Source organism: Barbatula barbatula (genome assembly GCF_947034865.1).
Source record: "Barbatula barbatula genome assembly, chromosome: 8".
Lineage (NCBI taxonomy): Eukaryota > Metazoa > Chordata > Actinopteri > Cypriniformes > Nemacheilidae > Barbatula > Barbatula barbatula.
In genome coordinates, this window is record NC_136771.1 from 7,662,807 (window position 1) to 7,685,948 (window position 23,142).

At 38.3% G+C, this 23,142-nt stretch overlaps 1 protein-coding gene across 2 annotated transcripts; it reads left to right on the forward strand.

The window, feature by feature from the left end:
- Window positions 1-1,908: 1,908 nt before the first annotated feature.
- tbc1d9 (TBC1 domain family, member 9 (with GRAM domain)) lies at window positions 1,909-21,474 on the forward strand. 2 transcript variants are annotated; one of them, XM_079462394.1, is made up of 21 exons: window positions 1,909-2,646; window positions 5,771-5,881; window positions 9,635-9,753; window positions 9,860-10,088; window positions 10,617-10,878; window positions 11,621-11,828; window positions 11,998-12,204; window positions 12,691-12,861; window positions 13,292-13,442; window positions 13,857-14,071; window positions 14,265-14,382; window positions 14,463-14,748; window positions 15,760-15,889; window positions 15,991-16,089; window positions 16,361-16,429; window positions 16,565-16,805; window positions 17,817-17,882; window positions 18,193-18,279; window positions 18,741-18,809; window positions 18,900-19,000; window positions 19,440-21,474. In XM_079462394.1, the coding sequence occupies exons 1-21, from the start codon at window positions 2,526-2,528 to the stop codon at window positions 20,160-20,162; spliced, it is 3,783 nt and encodes a 1,260-aa protein (XP_079318520.1). In that variant the 5' UTR covers window positions 1,909-2,525; the 3' UTR covers window positions 20,163-21,474. The 2 variants fall into 2 exon arrangements, with proteins under 2 accessions (XP_079318520.1, XP_079318521.1); XM_079462395.1 differs by lacking the exon at window positions 1,909-2,646 and adding an exon at window positions 2,825-2,876.
- The last annotated feature ends 1,668 nt before the right edge of the window (window positions 21,475-23,142 follow it).

The following is a 23,142-nucleotide window of genomic DNA, read 5'->3' on the forward strand; positions in this document are numbered from 1 at the left end:
ACCTAAGAAAGCTCTATTAGAGAAAGTACAGATTTCATTTTTAGTAATGCTTCTATGTTGTGGTAAAAAGACATCCGTGGGGGAAAGTTAACAGTCATTAGGAAACTCTCTGAACAATACCTCGTGTTTGAACACCAAAAAGGCTTGTGATGTTTCACCCTGAGAAAGTGTAAAACATCAATAAACATTTTGTAATAACTCAGATACACTATTCTATTGGCTATGTTGTTTTCTTGAAGACGTGATGATGTCGTGCTGTCTCATGTTCTTAAAGCCAGTATCCCAGCTGGGAAATACATTGTATGGCAAATTAAATTATGGTCAACATGAAATCAAAATGTGCCCTATTTTTATCTAAATACATATGGTTCACTTGATTTTTTCGAATGGGCTACATGCATGCATGACTTTTGCATTTCCCGTTCATTACCCTCGGCAATTTCCGGTTGCTCTCTAAAGCAGAGAGAAATGGAAGTGCTGTTCTATAGCCCATTCCCAATTAAATCAAGCTCATTTGATCAAGCTCCTTCCTACATTTGTTAAATGCTCAATTAAATGTCACATTGCTGAAGTAAAATTAGTTTAAAATTGGTTTCAAGTTTTGTTTGAAAGTTTTTCGATGAAATCGAACTTTTGAATCCCATGTACATTTTATCTAGTGTACTGCTTCGAATCTGTCTTAAAGTGATTTTTTGGAAATCTTTCTATAAAAAGGGAAGCTCTACATTAGTGTGAAAAAGTCCAAAATATATGAAGTGAGACGTAGGCTATAACTGAGAAAAAATGACTCATCCGAAGTCTAAAAGCATCTCTAACTGAATCAAGGTAGCCTACTTCACTCATGAAGGGAGATTTTTCATGAGAATTATGACATGCCTTGGAAATATCAAAAATATCCCAAATGGCTACTGACTTCAGTAAAACTGTCTTGGAGAACTGTAATTAAAAATTTAATCTATATGATGAGTATCAAAAACTAGGTTTAGGAATCCACAGTCAACAGATAAAAAAACACAGTGCTCAATGTCAATTATCCCTTAAGAATTTTCCTAAAAGATAGGTTTTAACAGTCACACGTTTAAGTCCCCATACTGTTTGTAGCCTATCACTTTCAAAATCATTTTCCAGCCTCTCACCACCCCCACCAACACAAGCTTATTGTTTTCTTTCTGTGGTTTGTGTGAATAAAGAGCTCCATCTCCAGCTGACTTTCACCCACCAGCGGCTGAGAAACCGCAGTGCAAACAGCTCTAGATGCTGTTTTCCTTCTGTAAAACTTTCATTGTGGTTGTTTATGTGGTTGTTGCGCTTTTCCCGTTTGATATTTAACCTCTCCCACCTGTCGCGTCAAGGTCTGGGGGGTGCTAAACCTAAAATCACAAAGTGGTTAGCCACGTGGAAAAATAAATAACAAATGATCTTTCAGATACCACTGGTCTAAGATCATTATTGGTAAACCCACTTCATGGGGAAATGCACACTGTCTGTTTTTATATTTACTTGACTTGTTTATAGAGCCCTTTTTTACATAAGTAGTTAAGTCAGTTGCAGAAAATATAAATGTAAAATATAAATATCATCTTTTCAAACAAAAGAGAAAGCTTAAAATGGGGATTATTATATACCCACAGAGCTCTCATTCGATTCAACCATTTACTTATACAACCATCAATTACAATTAAAATATGCTAAAATATACTAAATAAATCATTCAATCATCATTTGTCAAATAATTTATTTAAATGTATAAATTGTTTGTATTTACTTGCGTATAATATAAGAATTTTTGTTTTAATATCTATTAAATAAAATAAACGTGTCAATACTGACAGTCCGCCCACCCTTGTGACGTCACGACGGCCTGCCCGTGACTGACGCTGACGGAGCGCTGCCGCGTTCTGCAGTGGCGCTAGAGAGTCAAGCATCATTGAAACAGGACAGACATGACACGCATTGTTTGTTTTGCGTGCTAAGAAGTATTTGTCGTGTCGCCTCATGTTCTAGATATCAACGGTGCGTGCGGTTACAAATTCTATCCTTTTCGGTTTGCGTTGAAGTGAAAGGAGACGCTGGAGACGCAATGTCGGGGGTTGCACTTGATCTTGAATCGAATAACAAAGACCGAGATTGAAACGCCGAGAATATACACATCCTCAGGATGAAACATTGGAATTTACCAGTTCTGCAAGAGTCATATCAGTCATCGCCAGGCGTAATGTCATTGACGTTTCTGTAAGGTGGAAATGATGCTGTTTGTTTAATGTGAGGTGGCGTGCGCGCATGTCTGAATAGCGCTGCGGGAAGATTATATAGAGATATCAGAATGCACGATTGTTTGAAATATTTGGGTATTATGAATGCGACTGATAACCTGTAATTGTGCTTTGTCACCGGTTGTCGAAGCGCGTGGATTCCCGTTCAAAGGGTCCGCGGTTTTTCGCTCGGACAAGCTTAAGGACATATCCATACTGGACCCCTCATATTGGTTTTATTTTTGATGCCCTCGTGAGGATATCGTGGTGAATATGTGGGTCAATCCTGAAGAGGTGTTGTTGGCCAGCGCTTTATGGATGACCGAGAGAGCGAATCCTTATTTCATCCTGCAAAAGAGAAAGGGCCATGGCGACGGAGGAGGCGGACTCGCGGGTAATGCTATCGATTTCTGAATAAAGTGCCTTCGAAATAATGTTATTTAGATGACAGACTGCTTTTGTACTGGTGTTGTTCGTGCACACGTGCGTGAAAACCTAGATGTGTGTTTTAAGCAAGTCAGATGGACGTCTGATGTTATTGGTCACGCTGCGTAAATGTTACGCGAAACGCACCTGTGCGCTTTTACCTGAGTGTGGAGAAGACGATGTATAAAAAAGTAAAAGGTGAAATGCATTACTAAGTACCTCTGTTTTCATTATTTTTTTCACATGGGTATTGTTTTCATAGTATGGCAATTTGACCGAAATTGAAATATGTACTTTCAAAATAAAAATAATTATTAGATAGCATGCACTTCAGCTGCTATGGGCTCCATATGTTTGCTCGAAACCAAAAGATGCAAGTTAAGCCACACAGGATATAAGCATTATTTACTTTTACAGGTTTATTAAACTATGTTCCTGTATTTCAATTGGAAGGTTTGCACCGCAAAGGTTGCTGGTTCAATTCCCAGAAAATACACATACTGATAAAGTTAATATAAACATGTTGTGTACATCAAATGAAGTCGCTGTGGCTATAAACATCTGCTAAATGTGTAAATGTAAAGAAAAACTATATTTTGTTGGTTAATTTGAAATTTTAAGATTACTTTCCAATAACATTGTCCAGATGAGTTATAGGTTATAGTTAAATATGTCACTGATGTCATGACATACCGGTATTTTCAATAACCCGATATTGATTGCCATGATTATGGATATTGTGTCGACATTAAATAATTCCGTTCCAGAATCTGCTTAACACTCCAACATAGTCGGTGGTAGTTTTTCACCGGTTCAGATGAATGATACGATTTTTTATAGATTGGAAAATCATAGGACTCCTGTGGTTTTTTAGCCATGAAAACTGTGTAGTAAAAAGCTTGTTTGGTATTGTGAAATGTTTTACTGACTAGCACCTCACCTGCTGACCAGACATGTATTTTTAATTGGTCAGGTATGCGTGACGTTTGCTTTCAACTTCTTTATCTCTTATTGACTAGTATCTGCTGTTTCATGCTAAACTTCAAAAGGATCACTGGTCTTGAAATAACGAGAAGATATAGCTTCAAGAGTTGCAACTTTGCCAGTATTTGTGTGTCAACCCCTTTGTGTCTATCAGTGAGAGAAGACGGACACAAAGCGTACACAGACACAAAACTGAGAAAAGATGATGTCATCATTGTTACATAAATTTGCGAGTTGTTTGCCAGTTTCTAGTGAGAGCTGGTCATCCTGGCACGGCCCAGCAGAATTGCTCAGAGTAATCTTGGGTAGATTGCAGTTGGCCAACAGCCCCTGAGAAGTATGTTATATGTATGTTAGTCTATGACAAGAGAACCAAAGTTTCTTGTTTCTTCAATTGATGAACTTTAAGTCCACTTGATGCTGTGTTTTATAGCTTTATTGGTTTGGGATGTTTGCATGGGATGCCTGGATGGCCCGCTACATTTAGCAAAATGTGCTGTGTGGAATATTGTATCGCATAATACAATTCCAGTTTACTTAGGGCTCATAGTGGTGAGCGGTAGAGCCTGTAACGGAATAGATCATGTGACATTTACTGTATTCTGAAATCCCTGCTCTCTTGTTTCTGCAACCAAGGAAATCATTGCTCATCCAAGCATATCAGAGCAGGAACAGAAAGTCACATGTTCCAGAGGGGATGTCATCGCACATATGTGCCCGTGCGGAAAGAGGAAGATGGGTTTGTTTAGAGGATCCCTCTTTTTCACCACTCGTCTCATACACATAAACACCTTATAGAACGTGAATTGAAAAGGGACTGTTTTTTTGGTACATGTCCCAGTTTATCGGGAATCGGCATTTGAACACAAGCCGGGTTGCATCCCACCAATATCGAACATGATAATACCATGTTGGAGATTTTGTAGATCCTCTCAGAACAGGGAGAGACTCAGCGGTGCAGATGTGAAGATAAAGTGTGATGCCAGAAGGGGAAACTTGTTGATCGGGAGGTTTTGAAGATGGCCTAATTTGGCGTGTCAGATACTTAGATTTTCAGATAATGGTGAAGCCATAGTTTCACCCTGAGGCAATGCAAATGTTCCTCAGGTTTGTTGTGGGGGTTCCAACAGCTTTACACAAACCAAATCTGTAACAATCTATATTTCTCAGTATTAACCAGGTTTCCATCTAAAGTTGCAAATTTATATTATGCTCAAAATTGGAATATAGCATTAAATATTTGCGAATAAGCACCGTTTCCATCCAACTAGTCAACCGTCACTTCCTAATGAACTGGCACTAAATATCGGTAAAACAAGCCACTAAATATAATAATTTTCGTATATAATAATACTTGAAAGACAGGATGAAACACAATAACTCTCATACTTTTGGGGATGCCTGCTGTTTGGGAAATGCAGTCGTGACCGTTCTGAGAGGCGATTAATGAAATACTGTGACACCTTTACTCAGGCATTTAAGAATGACCATATCAACCAATTTGCCAAAATTATGGAAGTATAAAACATAATATATAAAACCAGGAAACCAGTACTAAGGAAGTGTCACGATGAACATTCATAGATTTATCCACATCCCAATGGTTCAGTTACGTGTTTCTTGTGTTTGGTCATTTGTTGTATTTGGTGGGGCTGAAGGTACTGGATGTATCTAAACATGGTCTATGTTCTAGTAGTGCTTTTTTATCTATAATTTTGAGTAATTTAATATTAGTCAAATATATTTGATAAAAAAAACATCAACAACCAGGTTATGTGCAGCACTTGACAGACATTTTGAAGAATGCTGAGAAGATTCCCAAAATTCAGCAGGTGCGAATGCTTGGAAAATCTAGGAATATAGGGGAATTTTGATAACCAGGCTCAGAAAAGTCATAAATTGTTGCAATCTTTAAATGTGAATTTACATTTGTTTCTAGTATAAAATGTTGGGATCTAGAAATTTGTATTTGTAATAATGGAAAAGTGATCAAAATAATTGATCAGTAGATGTGGGAGCCCTAAAATTGTGCTATTTTAAGATACTGCTCTCATATTTCCAGTATCATAGCATCATAATCCATGGCCTAATATTCTGTTTTCCCACAGGTCTGCTGGTTGGAACGCTTGATGTCGTGTTGGACTCTAGTGCACGTGTGGCTCCATACAGGATCCTTTACCAGACCCCTGATTCCCTTGTTTACTGGACCATCGCCCACGGTAACATACTGCCTCCGTACCCCCCGCTGCCTCCCATTCTGTATATTCCCTCACATTCCGCCTTCTCCCGGGTGGCCTCTCATTGCCAGAGCATTACCTCATGGCCTAGTGGTTCTAAAGTGGAATGGGAAGACAGAAATCAATGTCCACTTCTCTTTCAAATGTTGCATGAGTTCGCTTACGGTCTTGGCTTTTAAAGTTCAGGACTATCAACATTGAGGTTGATAGCAGCGCTAGGACTGGTTTAGAAATCGATGCTTCAACAAAACGTGATGTTTGGTTGAAATTTTTACGCACGGTAAACCTGTCGATGCTGAACTAATGTGCAGTTAAGAGCACTAAAAGAGTCTCTGCAGGTAGAGTAATGCAGTAGGCTACTGCATGACAGGGTATATAGTGAGAGATCAAGTGGAGTTTGTTGTGTAGTTTATGGATGCTGAGCAACGGCTCAATGGAAGCGCTGTCACAGGTGTATGTTTTTTAGTTATTTTTTAATGCCTTCTAACATGGCTCAGCCAATCGAAATTTAAAGTGAAAACTATCAATGTTGCATAATCTTATTTAATTTATCCTTTTTTGTTTAAAAGAAGGTTTTGTGTGTAATATTTAGCAGGATGTATTAACATAAATGCAATATACTGTAATATACATAACTGTCTTCAGAGGTGTGTAAAGACCTTACATAATGAAGTGTTATGCTTTCATTACGTTAGAAACAAGCTATTTCTATCTGCTTACACCGTGGGTCCCCTTACATGGAATTCTCCATGTTGTTTCTACAGTAGCCCTAAGCGCACAAACTGCTCTACAGACCGCGTTTCGTGTTATCTCCATGTTATCTCCTTCGGCAAAGAAGCAAAAACGGGACGACATCTTAGTCCCTTGTCAACCACCGTAGTCCTTCAAAAGCGAGGGGGAGGGGTGGAGCCAATCGCAACCTTGCTGCTAGATGCCGCTAAAATCTCCACATTTCTCATTTAAATTTGTTTACCAAAAATTTAAATACTTGCTAATCCAGGAGCAACTAATAAATCAAGGACATGCATTGCATTACGGGACACAGCACCTTGTCGTGGTTGCACAATAGACAACCTGCATACTGGGCACAAATATCAGCAGTAGGAATAGCCTAGAATATGATGTCTGAGCCATGAACGAAGGAAAGATGAAAAAGAGCTCTTGCCTCCCAGAGGAGCAGAGAGTGCTCTGTTTCTAAGCTAATCTGGTTTAGAGGGAACGACGTTGGGTTCAGGTTTCTTGCTAGCCATTTGTTAAATCTCTTCATTATAGACTAGCAACCAAAAAATAGAGACCTGTGTGCATGTTCTCTAAAAACATTTAGCACTAGAGCTGCACGATTCTGGATAAATTGAGAATCACAATACTTTTATTTCAAATAGAGATTGCGATTATTTTAAGATTCTGAATGACGACTAAAAGTAATTACATCATTTACCAAATACTCTGACCAAAAATTAAATTTTTATCAAAATGATTACAGATTCCATGATTAAACTATTGTTACTACTATGAGAATTAGTTTTACAACAAATATCACAGGTGAACTATAGTGGATCGTTTTTTTGTGGTTATGTATTAAGTTTTCCTTCAAATGCAAAACTACATCAAAAGTATTAATGCATTGAAGAAACTTGTATGTGAAATATTTCAACAGTAAAACAAATTCATAAGGTGACACTTGCAATTAAAGGTCTAAAGATTTATCAATTTGCTTGACATTTACAGACTGCTTGAAGAGGTCTTTAAATAATGATTACATGATTATCACCTGTAAACTGTTTAAAAAAACCTGAAAACATGAAATGTTGGGCAACTTGATGAAAAGCTCTTATAGTGCTGCTTCTCTATTAGCGTTTTACTGTAATGACAGATATAAGCACTCGCTTGGATTTGTCCGCAAACTGCAAATGTTAGTTTTGTTTCAAAACTAAGTTTTACTTCAACAACTGCATTAACTCACCTATTGCATTGCAACTTTAACAGCTAATGTCAATAATCTATGCACACTTAAATCACTTGCACTATTGTTTAGTCTAAATTATAATCTGCTCATATCCACCTGTACATTAATGTTCATAGTGTTAACGTTCATAGTATATAGTCATCTGTATATATTGTTCATAGTACATACCTACTGTCATATTTTCATAGAACATACCTACTGTAAAATATTTTCATAACTGGATAATATTATCTCAATATTGTATTCTGTATTTATTCTAACTGTATATCCTGCACTTGCTAATTGCACTAGAGGTCTTCTCGGGTCCAAAGATCTTTACCCGACCCGAAATGACCCGAATCACTTTTACCCGAACCCGACATGCCAATTTTTTATTTTTTTTTAAGCCCCGAACCCGAGACAGACCCGATAACGTTAGACCCGAGTCCGACCCGACCCATCGTATATTTATTTTCAAACCCGACTAGACCTAAATGTAAACGTTATTAATGGAAATGAAATTGATATGGCAATGGAAACGTTGATCCTCTTGTTTTGCTCTGGCAAATTGTGCAAACTCAGGCTAAATAGCCTACGCAAAACAGCATAAAGACAGCTTAATCCAGTTTCTTGATTAATCCCCTGCACAGATCAGTTTTTTTCGCAAGAGGAGAGTTGGTAACTACAGCACACACACGAGCGACGCGCTGTTATTGTACAGGATAGTTCGGGTCTTCCTCGGGTCAATTCAGCAAAAAACATTTTTACTTTATATTTCTCGAGACCTGAAGAACCTAATAATATACCCGACCCGTGTCCGAAGCTCCCGTGAATCTTTTAGACCCGAACCCGCTCGGGCCGGACCTCGGGTTTTCGGATCTAAGTGGACCCGTGAAGACTTCTAAATTGCACTTCTGGTTAGACCTAAACTACATTTCGTTACCCTGTACTTGTACATGTGTAATGACAATAAAGTTGAATCTAATCTAAAAAAACCTGTCCGGTTAAGATGTGAAGAATAATCAGAACAATGTAACACAATTCTGAAAGACGATCAAAAGAGGAGTTTTGTTGCAAGGCTTTATTTACTTTATGTTGGTTTGTTATTAGGTGTGAAATTCATTTTGGCAGACTGAGAGCTTGTAATCGCTCATCTCATGCGTGCAAATTTGCAGCTCTGCTTTAATTCCAGTACTTCTGTGATAATTTGACACAGAAATAATGATAGTGTGTGGTTAAAAAGACTGTTTGTACTTTGTAATCTGAAATGCAGACATATAAAAACTAGATTAAGGAAAAAACGGTTCAATAACAAACTGCAGAGTTTGCATTTTTGTCTTATTTATATTTTTATTTAATATACAAAAAATAATGCTTTTAAAATGTCTCTTTTGCATCATTAGGTTGTAATACTCTAAAAAGTTGAGCTGTCTGGTGTGATTTTTGTGGGACATGTTTCATGTTTCAATCAGAGATGGCGATATAGATGGAAATATCATCATTAAATCATGTTAAAATGAGCATGTATTTCACTCATTAGCTAAATGCAGAGACTATTTATACCACGCGTGCTTTAATCCTGTGGCAGACCGGGTGTATTTAATCATTTAGCTCGCCAATACTTCATTTGATTTATTGTCTAAGGAGAGTTGCGTTAATTAAAAGATGTATTCTGAACCATCTGCTGCAGAATTCTGCAAGCAAATGAAGTAGTGATTGAAGTAGTATATATTGGTGTTATTTGACTAACTCAAAACGTTTCCCTGACTTGATGTTTTTGTGTCTTCTAGGGAGCTCTCGTAAGGAGATCACTGAGAACTGGGAGTGGCTGGAGCAGAAGCTCCTGCAGACGCTTTCTATATTTGAGAATGAAAATGACATCACCACTTTTGTAAAAGGCAAAATTCAGGTTAGGCTCCTGACAAATAATCACAAAATGGAGATATATTATATGGCAGCAGTTCTGGAGAACAGAGACATAATCTCTCTTTATCTGTCTCTGTCTTGCTGTTCAGGGCATCATAGCTGAATACAACAAAAGCCACGACATCAAAGAAGATGACGACACCGATAAGTTCAAAGAGGCCATCGCAAAGTTTCGTAAGCTCTTTTGCATGCCTGAAGAGGAGAAGCTGGTGAACTACTACTCGTGCAGCTACTGGAAGGGAAAAGTGCCCCGTCAGGGATGGCTGTACCTCAGTATCAACCACCTCTGCTTCTACTCGTACATATTAGGAAAAGAGGGTAAGGACAGAGCTCTCAACCCTGATGAGATGTGTATGATGAGTACTCCTGTATGTACTGTAACAGGTGTTGAAGTGGGTTGATGCCTCATCATAATCATATCTCTTTGTGTTTTCCTGGCTGTTGTTGCTGAGGCTGATCTGGGTAGTTGACTAATATGCAAATTTGTCCTATGGTGTGACTAACATTGAAGATAAATGTCTTTTATGCTATTTTATAAGATAAATATAATTATCAATAATATAAAACATTGAAATATTAACAGTTTTCTATAAGAAAACACTTTTGAAACTCGCTGCTGAGCTGTTTGGCTGAAAATTCTGCTTCCATGGTAACAGCGACTTCTCCGTTCATCTCTCTAAAGCATAATGAATAGTATAATGCTTTACTGGGAATTCAGTTCTTTTAAATGAAGTTAAACCTCTTTGGCTTCTACAATCACCTAACAACCTCAGAGTTTATATGTTGTGCCAAAAACCTATTTCACTATGCGACTATGAGATATTTAAAAACACTATTGTTTTTCAGTTAAGCTGGTGATCCGCTGGGCCGACATCACGCAGCTGGAGAAGAACGCCACCCTTCTGCTGCCCGACATGGTGCGAGTCAGCACGCGCAGTAGCGAGCACGTCTTATCTGTGTTCCTGAACATCAACGAGACCTTCAAACTCATGGAGCAGCTGGCCAACATAGCCATGCGCCAGCTGCTGGATAACAAGGGCTTCGAGCAAGACCGCTCTCTGCCCAAATTGAAGAAGAAGTCACCCAAGAAGGTGTCAGCCCTCAAAAGGTCTGTACCGGTATAGCTAATCATGTTCGTAGTTAACCTAAGGAGCTGAAAATAATCAAATCATTGATGTTCCGAAGGTTGAGGCTGCACTAGTTAGATCAATCGGAACCAGGAACACATCCAATAACAACTGATGTATTTGTTGCATCATAGAGTGCAGAACAGTACTCTACTCTCAGCCAGTCTTGTCTCATTGTTCCAAGGTTACCAGAGCGGGCAGGACGCAGTCAATACCCAGACCTGACAAAAGCTGTGATGATAGAGCTGGATAATGGACTCTACAAATTTTAATCCACTATTAGATTATTAATGATAATCTTAAATTAAAAATGTTTTATTTTGCCTTGTTGTGCAAGCAATGTCGAGCTTGTGCAGAGGCTGCAGCTTTTGCTTGAGGGGAACTGGAATCCCCTGGCTAGGCCTGGTTTCCCTCTGAGGTTTTTTTCTCCTCCAATGGAGTTTTGGGTTTCTCGCCACCGTTTGCATACTTTTTTGCACTGTTTGCCTGGCCGGAAGGGCTGCTAGAATCTTATAGAATTTTACAGTTTTATTTCATTAACACTGCATATAGGAATTTATAGTGTGTCTGATAATTGACCTGTGTTTTGACTTGCATAAGCTTATATGTTTTGCTTATAGTCAATATGTTTTCTTGTACAGCTGCTTTGTAACAATGAAAATTGTGAAAAGCGCTATATAAATAAAGCTGACTTGACTTAACTGAAAGATATAATGTGTTCAGGGATTTGGATGCCAGGGCTAAAAGCGAACGATACCGGGCGCTTTTTCGCCTTCCCAAAGATGAGAAGCTGGACGGTCACACCGACTGTACCCTGTGGACTCCCTTCAACAAGATGCACATCCTCGGTCAGATGTTCGTCTCCACCAATTATATCTGCTTCACTAGTAAAGAGGAGACCGCTTGCAGTCTGATTATCCCACTCAGAGAGGTCAGTCACAGCTGAGACGTTCTCTGCGAGACTCAATCAATCACAATATTGTGTTTGAGCACATTTGCTGACACTGACTATCTAAACAACTTTTGTCTGTAGCATCCCTAGCGAGCAATCCTGATTGCCTTTCATGTTATAAACCATCCTGCCTATCCGTCTTCAATAGGTTACCATCGTTGAGAAAGCTGATAGCTCCAACGTCCTGCCGAGCCCCTTGTCAATCAGCACCAAAAACAAGATGACTTTCCTCTTTGCCAACCTTAAAGATCGGGACTTCCTAGTGCAGAGGATCTCTGACTTCCTGCAACAGACCACTTCCAAAATCTACTTCGAGAGAGAAATCACAGGCAGCTTTAGCAGCTCAGATGACGAGGTGGGCAGAATGTTGTTTGTTTTGTTATATTGGTATTAATGAGTATATTCTGTATACTTCTACTAAAATTATAAATTGAGTACTGTGCTTACCTATATTCATATGCTTGATATGGAGTATTATGTTGTTTTATTTGTTGATACAAAACAAAATTATGATTTGGCACACACTACTACATACTGTTCTTTGCTGTACATTATGATGACAGTGCTTAGCTATACTATTACTCTGTTGCACACTATATAATACTGTCACATAGGATATCATGATATGCTATGCTATACCATCTTATGCTATGCTGCGGCATACTATACTGTGCTGTATTGTACTGTTCTTTACTATGCCATGCTATACTATATTGTACTTTATTATATTCCACTCTATGGCATGCTATACCATACTTTACCCACAATGCTACGGTATGCTATGTATACTATACTGTGCTATTCTATACTACACTATGCTCTACAATATTCTGCTCTGTAGTTGTACTCTCAGCAGGGTAGTGTTCTGTCCTGTAGTCCTCAGCGCGGTGCTCTCAGCTCTGAGGGAGAAAGCGAGAGGTTTAATCTCAATGACAACACAGTTCCTACAGCTACGCAGGCACTGATGACCATGTACCGCCGGCGATCACCAGAGGAGTTCAATCCCAAACTAGTATGAACACAACAATATGCCTTCACATCACATTTAGTCATTTTAGATAATATATGGTATTGGGCTGCACATACTTAAATGTGTGATCTCAGGTGTTTTTATTGGGAACTTAGAAGTTGCAGCGAGTGCATGTTATAGTCAGCGAGGTCAGACGCAAAACATGATGTGAAACTCCAGTGAACAATATGGGCAGTTTGTAAATTCAGACAAAAAATCTGTTTCCCGTCAACTGCTTTGAATTTTTTCTATGCTGTATGAGCATGTAAGAAAGAAAAATGTAATGTCATGCAAAAACATGTGTATTGGACAGTATTTGAGGAAGATGCTTATTAGGTTCTTTCCAACATGTATTTGTCAAAAACTGAATCCTCTCTCACATGCTCTCCTGAACACTTCAGATGATGTCGTCTTATCTCTTAAATGCATTCAGGCCAAGGAGTTTCTGAAGGAGCAGGCTTGGAAGAATCACTTTGCCGAGTACGGTCAGGGAGTGTGCATGTACCGAACGGAGAAGACCAAAGAGCTGGTGCTGCAGGGCATCCCGGAGAACATGAGAGGAGACCTCTGGCTCCTGTTTTCTGGTGTGTTGACAACCCGACATATGATCAATTAAATATTCTGTGCATTAAACATTTTTCTGTATTTACTTCTTTGCACACACACCTGTTGGCTTTCTTTTCTCGTGTGGCTCACTTGTGGTTACGTGCACATACCTGTTTCTCTTTTACTGCAGCTTCCTGTTTATTAAGTGTGAGCATGGTGTTCTGCAAAATAAACTGTTTCGAAACCTTGACAGGCCACAAAACATACTAAACAAACTGAAACGCATGAGTGCATCAGCTACTTTTGTGGTAGTGCATGTTGCATGTTGTTTTTTATTTAAAGTTGTCTACATGAGCAGAGGTGGAAACAAATGACCGAAGCCTCCATTTTGTTGCAAAGTGATGAATGTGATCTGATTGGTTGGTTCAACGTGTCAAATGTTATGTTCGCAGGGGCTATTAATGAGATGGCTACTCATCCTGGTTATTACGAGGATCTGGTGGAAAAGTCAATGGGGAAATATAATCTGGCCACCGAGGAGATCGAGAGAGATTTGCATCGGTCTCTTCCCGAGCATCCAGCCTTTCAGAATGAGATGGGCATCGCCGCCTTGCGTCGGGTCCTCACGGCTTACGCTTTTCGCAACCCCAAAATTGGTTACTGTCAGGTATGAGTGCACGCTTATGGCTACACATGTACACCCTTATGTAGTCTTAAAGGGATAGAGCACCTAAAAATCTAAATAATGTTATCCTCTACAGAGTTTCATCCAGGGAACTCAAAAGGATATGATTTTTCAGCGAACTGTCCCTTTAAATATTAAATTCAGAGGTGATGATCCAAGTTTATTTTTTCCACAGGCTATGAACATTGTGACCTCTGTACTCCTGCTGTACGCTAAAGAGGAAGAGGCCTTCTGGCTCTTGGTTGCCCTATGTGAAAGAATGCTACCAGATTACTACAACACCAGAGTTGTAGGTGAGCTCCAGGGTAGTCATTCTCCAAATTATTCTCCATTTCGGGTAGAAGCCACAGGTCAAGCTGTGATTGTTCCTCAGGTGCTCTGGTGGATCAGGGAGTGTTCGAGGAGCTGGCTCACGTGTACGTCCCTCAACTGTACGACTGCATGCAGGCGCTGGCAGTAATCTCTACCATCTCGCTCTCGTGGTTCCTCACGCTCTTCCTGTCTGTCATGCCGTTCGAAAGTGCCGTGGTGGTGGTGGACTGCTTCTTCTATGAGGGCATCAAGGTCATCTTCCAGCTCGCGCTCTCGGTGCTGGATGCTAACATCCATCAGCTGCTGGCCTGCAAAGATGATGGAGAAGCAATGACCATTCTGGGCAGGTACTGTATGAGAACCCCTGGCCATATTGCATTTTGAGTACAATGCACTGTATGTAGTGTATTGAAGAGTGGTTGTATGTAGTACATTGGGTTTTGAGTACTGTATATTGGTAGGTAACAAATAGACTGATTTGAAAAGTTTGGAAGCTGTTTAGATTTGAGTAATAATAATACTAATAATTTGAAATGATATATTATTAACAATTTTGCTATGTCTCACCACATAACAGTGTATTTGTCAATTACCCATATGTAATATATGGCCTTTTGAGTACACTATACGTTGTATACTGCAGAGTGGAATATGCCATATTTTGCAGTATACAGTATACTGAGTCTATCTAGTATATTGCATTTTGAGGATAGTATTTGTAGAATATTTCCTTCTGAGTTCAGTATATGTTGTATACTGCAGAATGGTTTATGTAGTATCATGTACGAGGCCTTAATATTACATAGCACAGTATACTGTTTAATGCATAGTAAGTAATGTAGTAAATTGAATGCGGTATATGAAGAATATACTAAGTGGAGGTTATATTGTATATTTCATTTTAAGTATAGTGTATGCAGTATAGTGGGGAGTGGTTGTATGTAGTACATTGTGTTTTGTGAAGAGTTTACTGTATACTATAGAGTGGCTGTATGTAGTAAAAAAATAACATTACTGCAAGGTGTATTGCAGTTTGCTATTTTAGTACAACATATGTAGCATATTGCATTTGGAGTATAGTTTGTGTATACTGCAAGTGCAGAGTGGTTGCATGTAGTCTATTTTTTTGAGCAAAGTTTTTTTTCGTCTATTGCATTTGAGTACACTATACAGTACGTAATATACTGCAGCTTGGCTGTGTGTAGTACCTTTAGTATTCTACATAGTACTGTACACTCACTTTTTTCAGTAGTTTTTACAGCAGTTCACATTTACAGCATACCTTTAAAGGATTTTGAGTATAAGTTAATTCTATGATAACACAATGAAGCACACATGCTTGTGTCCTTGTGTTGTAGGTATCTAGACAGCGTGACCAATAAAGACAGCACGCTTCCTCCAATTCCCCACTTGCACTCTCTCCTGACCGATAACGGTGAGCCGCATCCCGAGGTGGACATCTTCAAACTCGTCCGCAGTTCTTATGAGGTTTATCATCTGAATCTTTTTGTCAACTTTATCAACAATATGCTATGTTTACACTTGCATTCATGAGATGTGATATATTATACTTTTGACGTCACGTGTAGAAGTTTGGCTCCATACGGGCGGATGTCATTGAGCAGATGCGTTTCAAACAAAGGCTCAGAGTCATCCAGGCTATTGAAGATAACACCAAACGCAATGTGGTAATGAATATCACTACACACACGTTGTACTGTCAATCACATCGAGATTTTGACAAACAAATATGTGTTATGCCATTTTAAAATGACTGGAAATGCATGTGATGTATTTATTATCAATTTGTGTATTTACAGTCAGGGAAATCATTTAAATTAATGAATATTTGCTATTCATTGTCATGCAACGAATAAAGGCCGCAAGATTCTCACATGCTTGCAAACAGTAAATAAAGTTGCTCTCTAATTCATTTTTCACCTGTTGGCCTTTTTCCAGGTGAGGACCATAGTAACAGAGTCTGCCTTCAGCATTGATGAGCTGGAGGAGCTCTACACACTGTTTAAAGTGAGTCACAGCTCAGAGGGGAACTCTTTTTTTCTGCTTGTTATGAGCATTAATGACCTCAATTATGAACATAAATCTCACCCATTGGCTTAGAATTAAAGTTTCACATCCGATCCCTGTATGTTTTTCCATAAGACTGAGCATCTCACCAGCTGCTACTGGGGCAGCACTAGTAACCCCATGAGCCGTCACGACCCGAGCCTGCCCTACCTTGAGCAGTACCGTATTGACATGGATCAGTTCAAGGGCCTCTTCGTGCTGCTCTTCCCTTGGGCCTGCGGCACACACGCGGATGATCTGGCCCTGCGCTTCTTCCGTCTGCTGGATAATAACGCAGACGGGCTCATAAACTTCCGCGAGTTCATCAGCGGCTTGAGTGAGTGTGCACCAGAGTTGCTTAGAAAGGAATCAGGTTTTCAAGTGCAAAAGAAATGTTTGTTAAAGGTACAGCATCCAAAAATTTGTAAATAAAAGACAGAGTTGAAAATGTATATTATCGAAGAAAAACTTTGAGTTGATGTTTTAAATTAGTCTTTTTAACCAAGGTTATTTTAGATTGCTAAATTAAAACTTAATAACTTCATAAATAAACGTATTAAAATGATTGGAAAAACTTTAACTAACACTTGACTTCTTTTTAGACAATGGCACTTTTTTAAATTATAAGAAGTGCTCGCAGCATTGTGGTTACAAAAGATTGCATTTGTGCACGAAGCAGCTCGAGAGACAGGCTTCATAGTCAGCGTAAGGGAAGTCTATTTGAATTATAAACAGAGCGTAATTTCTCGCTAGAAATGCAACCAGAAGTTATTGATAGTGAATTTAAACATACATTTATACAAAACTATGCTCCGGGGATGTTTGGCCGCGATACATTTTTTTTCGAGCTTGAGCCTTTTCGACCAATCACGTTCCTCACATGTAGTTATGGGAACGACAGGTCCTTGTCATTGGTTAGCTGTGAAAATGGCGCTTGATGTTTTAAAACCTTAAAAGACGCTATGAGCTGCAGAAAAGACGCTGGTGCTGGCTTTTACTCCATAGGATTATAATGTAAAACAGACTCTAGCAGCTTCAAAAAAAGAAGTAAAGTGTGAACACAGCCTTAAAATGTACTCAAATTAAAACTAAAACGAAAATGAATTTATCGTATATAGCAACATATATAACAGCAATAAACGCAATTTAAAATGACAAAGCATCTACCAAAATTGCTAAAACTTTAACTAAAATTAACATTCTAATTAAAATCTAAATCTAAGATTTAAAAAAAAATATATGAATAAAACTGAAATCAAAACTACTATAAATCTGTTCTAAACCAGAACATTTATTGGGTTTTTGGTTTGTTATGCATTTAACTTGTTGGCATTGTACTGTTTTGCAGGTGTACTGTGTCATTGTGACCTTACAGAGAAACTCAAATTTCTGTACAAGATGCATGTGCTTCCAGGTGGGTGAGATATAATATAACGTTCTGACATGGGAGTTCATTCACGTATTAGATGTAGTTTAAATGGTTTATTTTCTGACAATACTGCACTATTGAGTGTAGTAAGAAGCAGTTAGAACATCTACTTCTCTATTTTGAGAGACAATCTAGATTAAAAAGCAGAAGTAAAACTAAATGTTGATTAAATAAATATTGTTTTACTTCATGTCTCACAATGGGGTTGTTATAATGCATTCTGCATGACAATCAAGCTGTGTTTAGTTGTGTAGTCCTACTAGAAGATGCTGAATGTATATGTTATACTCCTCAGATCTGAATCATGAACAAGAGGAGCCTGACTCGGCCTGTGAAGCAATGCAGTATTTCTTTGAAGACATCAATACTGAGACCTCCAGCGGTACTAATTCAGGATTCATGTCCACCGTGTTTTATATCAGCTTTTACTGTGTTTTATTCTAGCACGGCAAATATAGTAAATTATGCATTTTATAAGCGCCTAATTTTTGAGCATTACATTTATTGCAAAAACAGAACATGAATGTTGAGTGTTTTACCTTTTAAATGATGCATATTTTTAACAAAGCCAATACAAAATGCAGACCTGCTAAAAATCTTTCCCATGGGCCCAGTGCATGTTGAGAGGTTAAAGATTTCCTTTCAGTATAACTATAGCTATAATGACTTTAGTATAAATAACCCAGCTTAAAATATATTTTGCATAAAATTTCAACTTCACTTTTTTATAATTGAGAGTATACTAGTTACAATCTTGATTCATTTTAATGATATTTATCTGCATAATGTTTGTTTATTCTTGTAAAATACTTGAATTCTACATCCTCGACCTCTCATTCACAGGCCTCGATCCCAAGAACAGAACTGAGATGGATGGTGGTTTTGTCAGGGTCACCTTTAAAACCAAAAAAGGTTATTTTTTTGTAATTTATTAAAAGTTTATATTTAATTTGAGTTATGCTTACATTTGCAGTATATAACTGTGCCTCTTTATTAATATAGTTAAGAAACGCACTACAGATTACCGTACCTACCTGAGGTTGTGGAACCAGGAGACCAAATCTAAGTTAGAGAACATGAAGGATCTACCCAAACTCAACCAGGTACACCTGGAGTCACACTAAAATTATGACTACCTTACGTATATTAAGACGTTCGGACATTTCTATGATAGTGTGGAGATTTTAAAAGTTTTGGACAATGGCTGGATTATATATTGATTATTTACTAAAAGAAATGTTACATTATCTAATTCGGCAAAGAAATGAAAATGTGACGACATCAGCCACTGTATTGCTTCCAAATGGAAGGGGAGGGGTGAAGTTAGCCGTTGGTTGTAATTTACAACCTCGCCATTAGATACCTTCAAATTTCATACATTGGACCTTTAAGGAAACTATTAAAATATTGTGAAAATGTTACAAACAAACGTGTTTAGCTGTGAATGTCCTTCTCTTTTAACGCTAAATCTACAATATGACACTAGGATTGTTTATGGTTTCTGTCATGTGATGGTCTGTTTCTTTCTCCTCTTTTGATCAGAGTCAGTTTATCGAGTTGTGTAAGACTCTATATAACATGTTTAGCGAAGACCCCAATGAGCAGGAGCTGTACCACGCCACCGCCACGGTGACCAGCCTGCTGCTGGAGATGGGCGAGGTAGGCAAACTCTTCTGCTCTCCTGCTAGCAAGTGTGGCGAGGAAGCCGACGACGAAGATGACGATCAGGTCCCAGTTTGCGGAAGCAAGCAACAGGGAGAGCAGCGCAAGCCCTGCGTCCCGCCAAGCGTCACAGGCGACGCTGAGATCAACTCCTGCGTCATGGGTCCCAACTTGATGGAGGACATCAAGCTGGAAGATTCCTCCCCCAAAGACAATGCTACATCCTCCGCCATGCTCATCTCGGACGATGAGACCAAAGATGACACGTCCGTTTCCTCGTACTCCGTTCTGAGCGCCGGGTCCCATGAGTTGGACGACAAGCTTCAGTGCGAGGACATTGCCGAGGACACAGTGCTCATACGGAACGGTGGGCCCCAGGGCAGAGCAGGGAAAGGTGGTCTGCCTCACAGCACAAGTATCGATAATGACTGGACCATTTCGTTCGAGCAGTTCCTGGCTTCTGTATTGACCGAACAAGCCCTGGTGCAGTACTTTGAGAAACCACTTGACATTGCTGCACGAATAACTAATGCTAAGAACATACGGAAGGTTGGAGAACCGCACACATCCGTCAGTGACTATGAGATCTCGCTGTCTGGCTGAATTAACCTAACCTTCTCCGCTACAAACTGTATCTCGACTCATCAGCCTACGTTCACATTTGAAGGAATAGTTTAGCCAGAAATAAAAGCTCTGTCTGCATTTGTTCACTTTTATATAATTTCAAACCTCAGAATTAATCTTGATTCATACAATGAAAGTGGATGGGGACTACAGCACTACAGTGTAATTGAAGATTTTTAGAAAATAACTTTTTCGTTTTTAGTCTTTACTCGTACTAAAAGTTTTGTGTCTTCGTAAGACTGGGAATGTATCACAAAAGTCATATGGGTTGCTTTATGGTGCTCTATTATTATATTTTGGGCTCCCCAGCTCCAGTCCCTATCCACTTCCATTATCTAGAAAGAACTGCCAGGAATCTAAAAACAGTCAGGATTTTGTTAAATATCATCTTTAATGTTTCACAGATGAAAATCATAAAGGTTTGGAATGACATGAATTTATGTAAATGATGACAGAATTTTTATTTTTGGGCTAACTATCCCTTTATATAAACTAGCTGACCACATGAATCAATGTGAGACATCGAAGTCATGTTTATATAAGCTTGTAATGAAATGGACACTACTGACTAACTGACAAACAGAGGGATATGCCTTTTCACCAGTGCAAAGTCTTAGAGGATCCCTCCACATATTGTATACTACAAGGCATCTGTTGTATTGAAATGCTATCTTTATATATATATATATAGAAATGCTAACTAAAGTATCTAATTCAGATAGGTTGTCTATCATAGTTATCGTGTCTAAAGTAGCTGACTAGTTCTGTTCAGGCAAACATGCTGAAGTCCTACACAAATCTATTTAGTAGTCTTTGAGTAATGTTAGCTTCACAGGGAGAGTCAAGGGTCTTTCAATCCACGGACAAAATATGTGAAAGTAATCAATTGCAATTGAAATGTAACCTGATCACCACCTTGTGGAAAAAGAGAAAGCATCCTGATGCTTAGAAATGACCTTTGCTGCTTGGAACAACATCACATAGCATCCTAAAACAACACAACAAATTTCCTCTTACAGTTTCCGGCACCTGCACTTTGGATTTTATTTGACAGTGAAGATGTGTGTATACTAATAACTCTTAAATACTAGATATTAATCAGCTGAGAGATGATGAGGTCCAGTTGTGAAATATCAGACTTTTAGGCATTTGCTATTTATAGGATATACTCCAGACAGAGATTGGTACAGTTTTTAATTTAGTGTGCATTCACCGTCAGAGGCATGTGGTATGTGAGTCCACCTTCTTGTAAACTTTTTGTTGTTGTTTATATAAACCGTTTTTTACTTTATGCCTCTTTTTAAGTTAATGTGAACGCTTAAAACCGACCTGTAAATGATTTGAATCACCTCCGGAAGTTTTAAAAGTATAAGGAATCGTTTGGTCTGTTGTAAATGACAACCATTTGCTGCTTTTTTTTATATGAATGCGGTACAAGATGAAGCTCATAATTTATAAAAATGAAATGCACATCTTTAGTTTTAAAATCATTTAAGAATGGTATCTTTTGGTTTGTTTTTCTGATAAATATTTTTTATATTAGTTCAAAAGTAACGTTTGCTTTTCTCTGTTACAGTAAGTTAATACATTCACAGAGGTTGTATATTTTGCTACTTTAATTCCAACCTTAATTTTCTATTAGATAATAATGAGATATTATACAAAAATATGGGATTTGTGCGGTGATGTAATTGGTACCCAATGTATACTTCTTTACTGAAAAAAATCGTATGTATTTAAATCCAGAAATTGGTTTTAAACTCAGTGTTTGTATGACTTAATATGAACCAGACTATGTTTTTTTCCACAGACCCCGTGGAGAGGATTTTTTGCTTGGTCATGCTGAATTGCGCTGTTGTTAACTCAACTGACCACTAGGGGCCAGTAAAGCATCGAACCTCTATTATTTGCATTGTGCGGCATAAATGCTTTACAACACTGCTGTTTGTCCTTAACAGAGTTGACTATGAATGTATCCTACAGTACATGAAATGATGCCATGCCCACTCCTCCTGACCCTAATTGACATATGGGGGTGTAAGCGCGAACGACCAATAAGAGGCTCTTTTCAGCCCAGCGCTTTGCATTCTGGTAGTTCACTGATGAGGATGCCATGCTGTCTCGGGCGAGTACGTCATCTCCTGACTTCCAACCACAACCTCTTGCCAAAATTGCCCAATCAAATCAACACTTTTTGTCTTTATTAAGAATCTCATTTAAATAAATTCACACTTGCAGTTGCTTAGTACAGTATGTACTATAATAACTGGGAAATTAGCTGTTATATGTTCGGTTATCTTAAGCCTTGTATCTTTTGTACTCGATCCAAGTATTATGCCACAGATAAGCGACACAGACGGAATGTCCCGGTTCATTTGCTGTTTATGAATTAACAAATTAAAGTAAAGTCTACTTTAACAGTGCATGCTCAACACATCTGCAAATGCTGAATTATGTAATATAGTCCATTTTGCTGCAATGCTTCAAAGGTTTTAGGTCACTGCACTGAAAAAATAAGTTTCGCTACTTGTCCAGTTTACTTAATTTAAACAATAAATTCAATTTGTGCAACCCTGCAACCAAAGTTCTGTTTGTTATATTCCAGCTATAAATATAAAAAAAACATGCCTACTGTTGTTTTTCTCTATGCAGTGTTGGATTGTAAGAAACTGTAAATAGATAAATTAAAGTATATTATTTAATTAAAGTTTATTAGCCTATTTTAAATATTATCAGTACTGGAAACTTAACAACATACCTTACAATATAACAGAACATTTTACAATATTACTATAACCTGCAAATAGAATGTATATTTTAAAGTTCAATATAGTATTTAACATTATTAATTCCCATATCCACCAATGGCAAACAACTAGAAATTACAAAAAGTGTGAATCCTGATTCAGCAATACAGACGCCGGATGTTGAACAAATGGACTGGATCCGATGTGAAAAA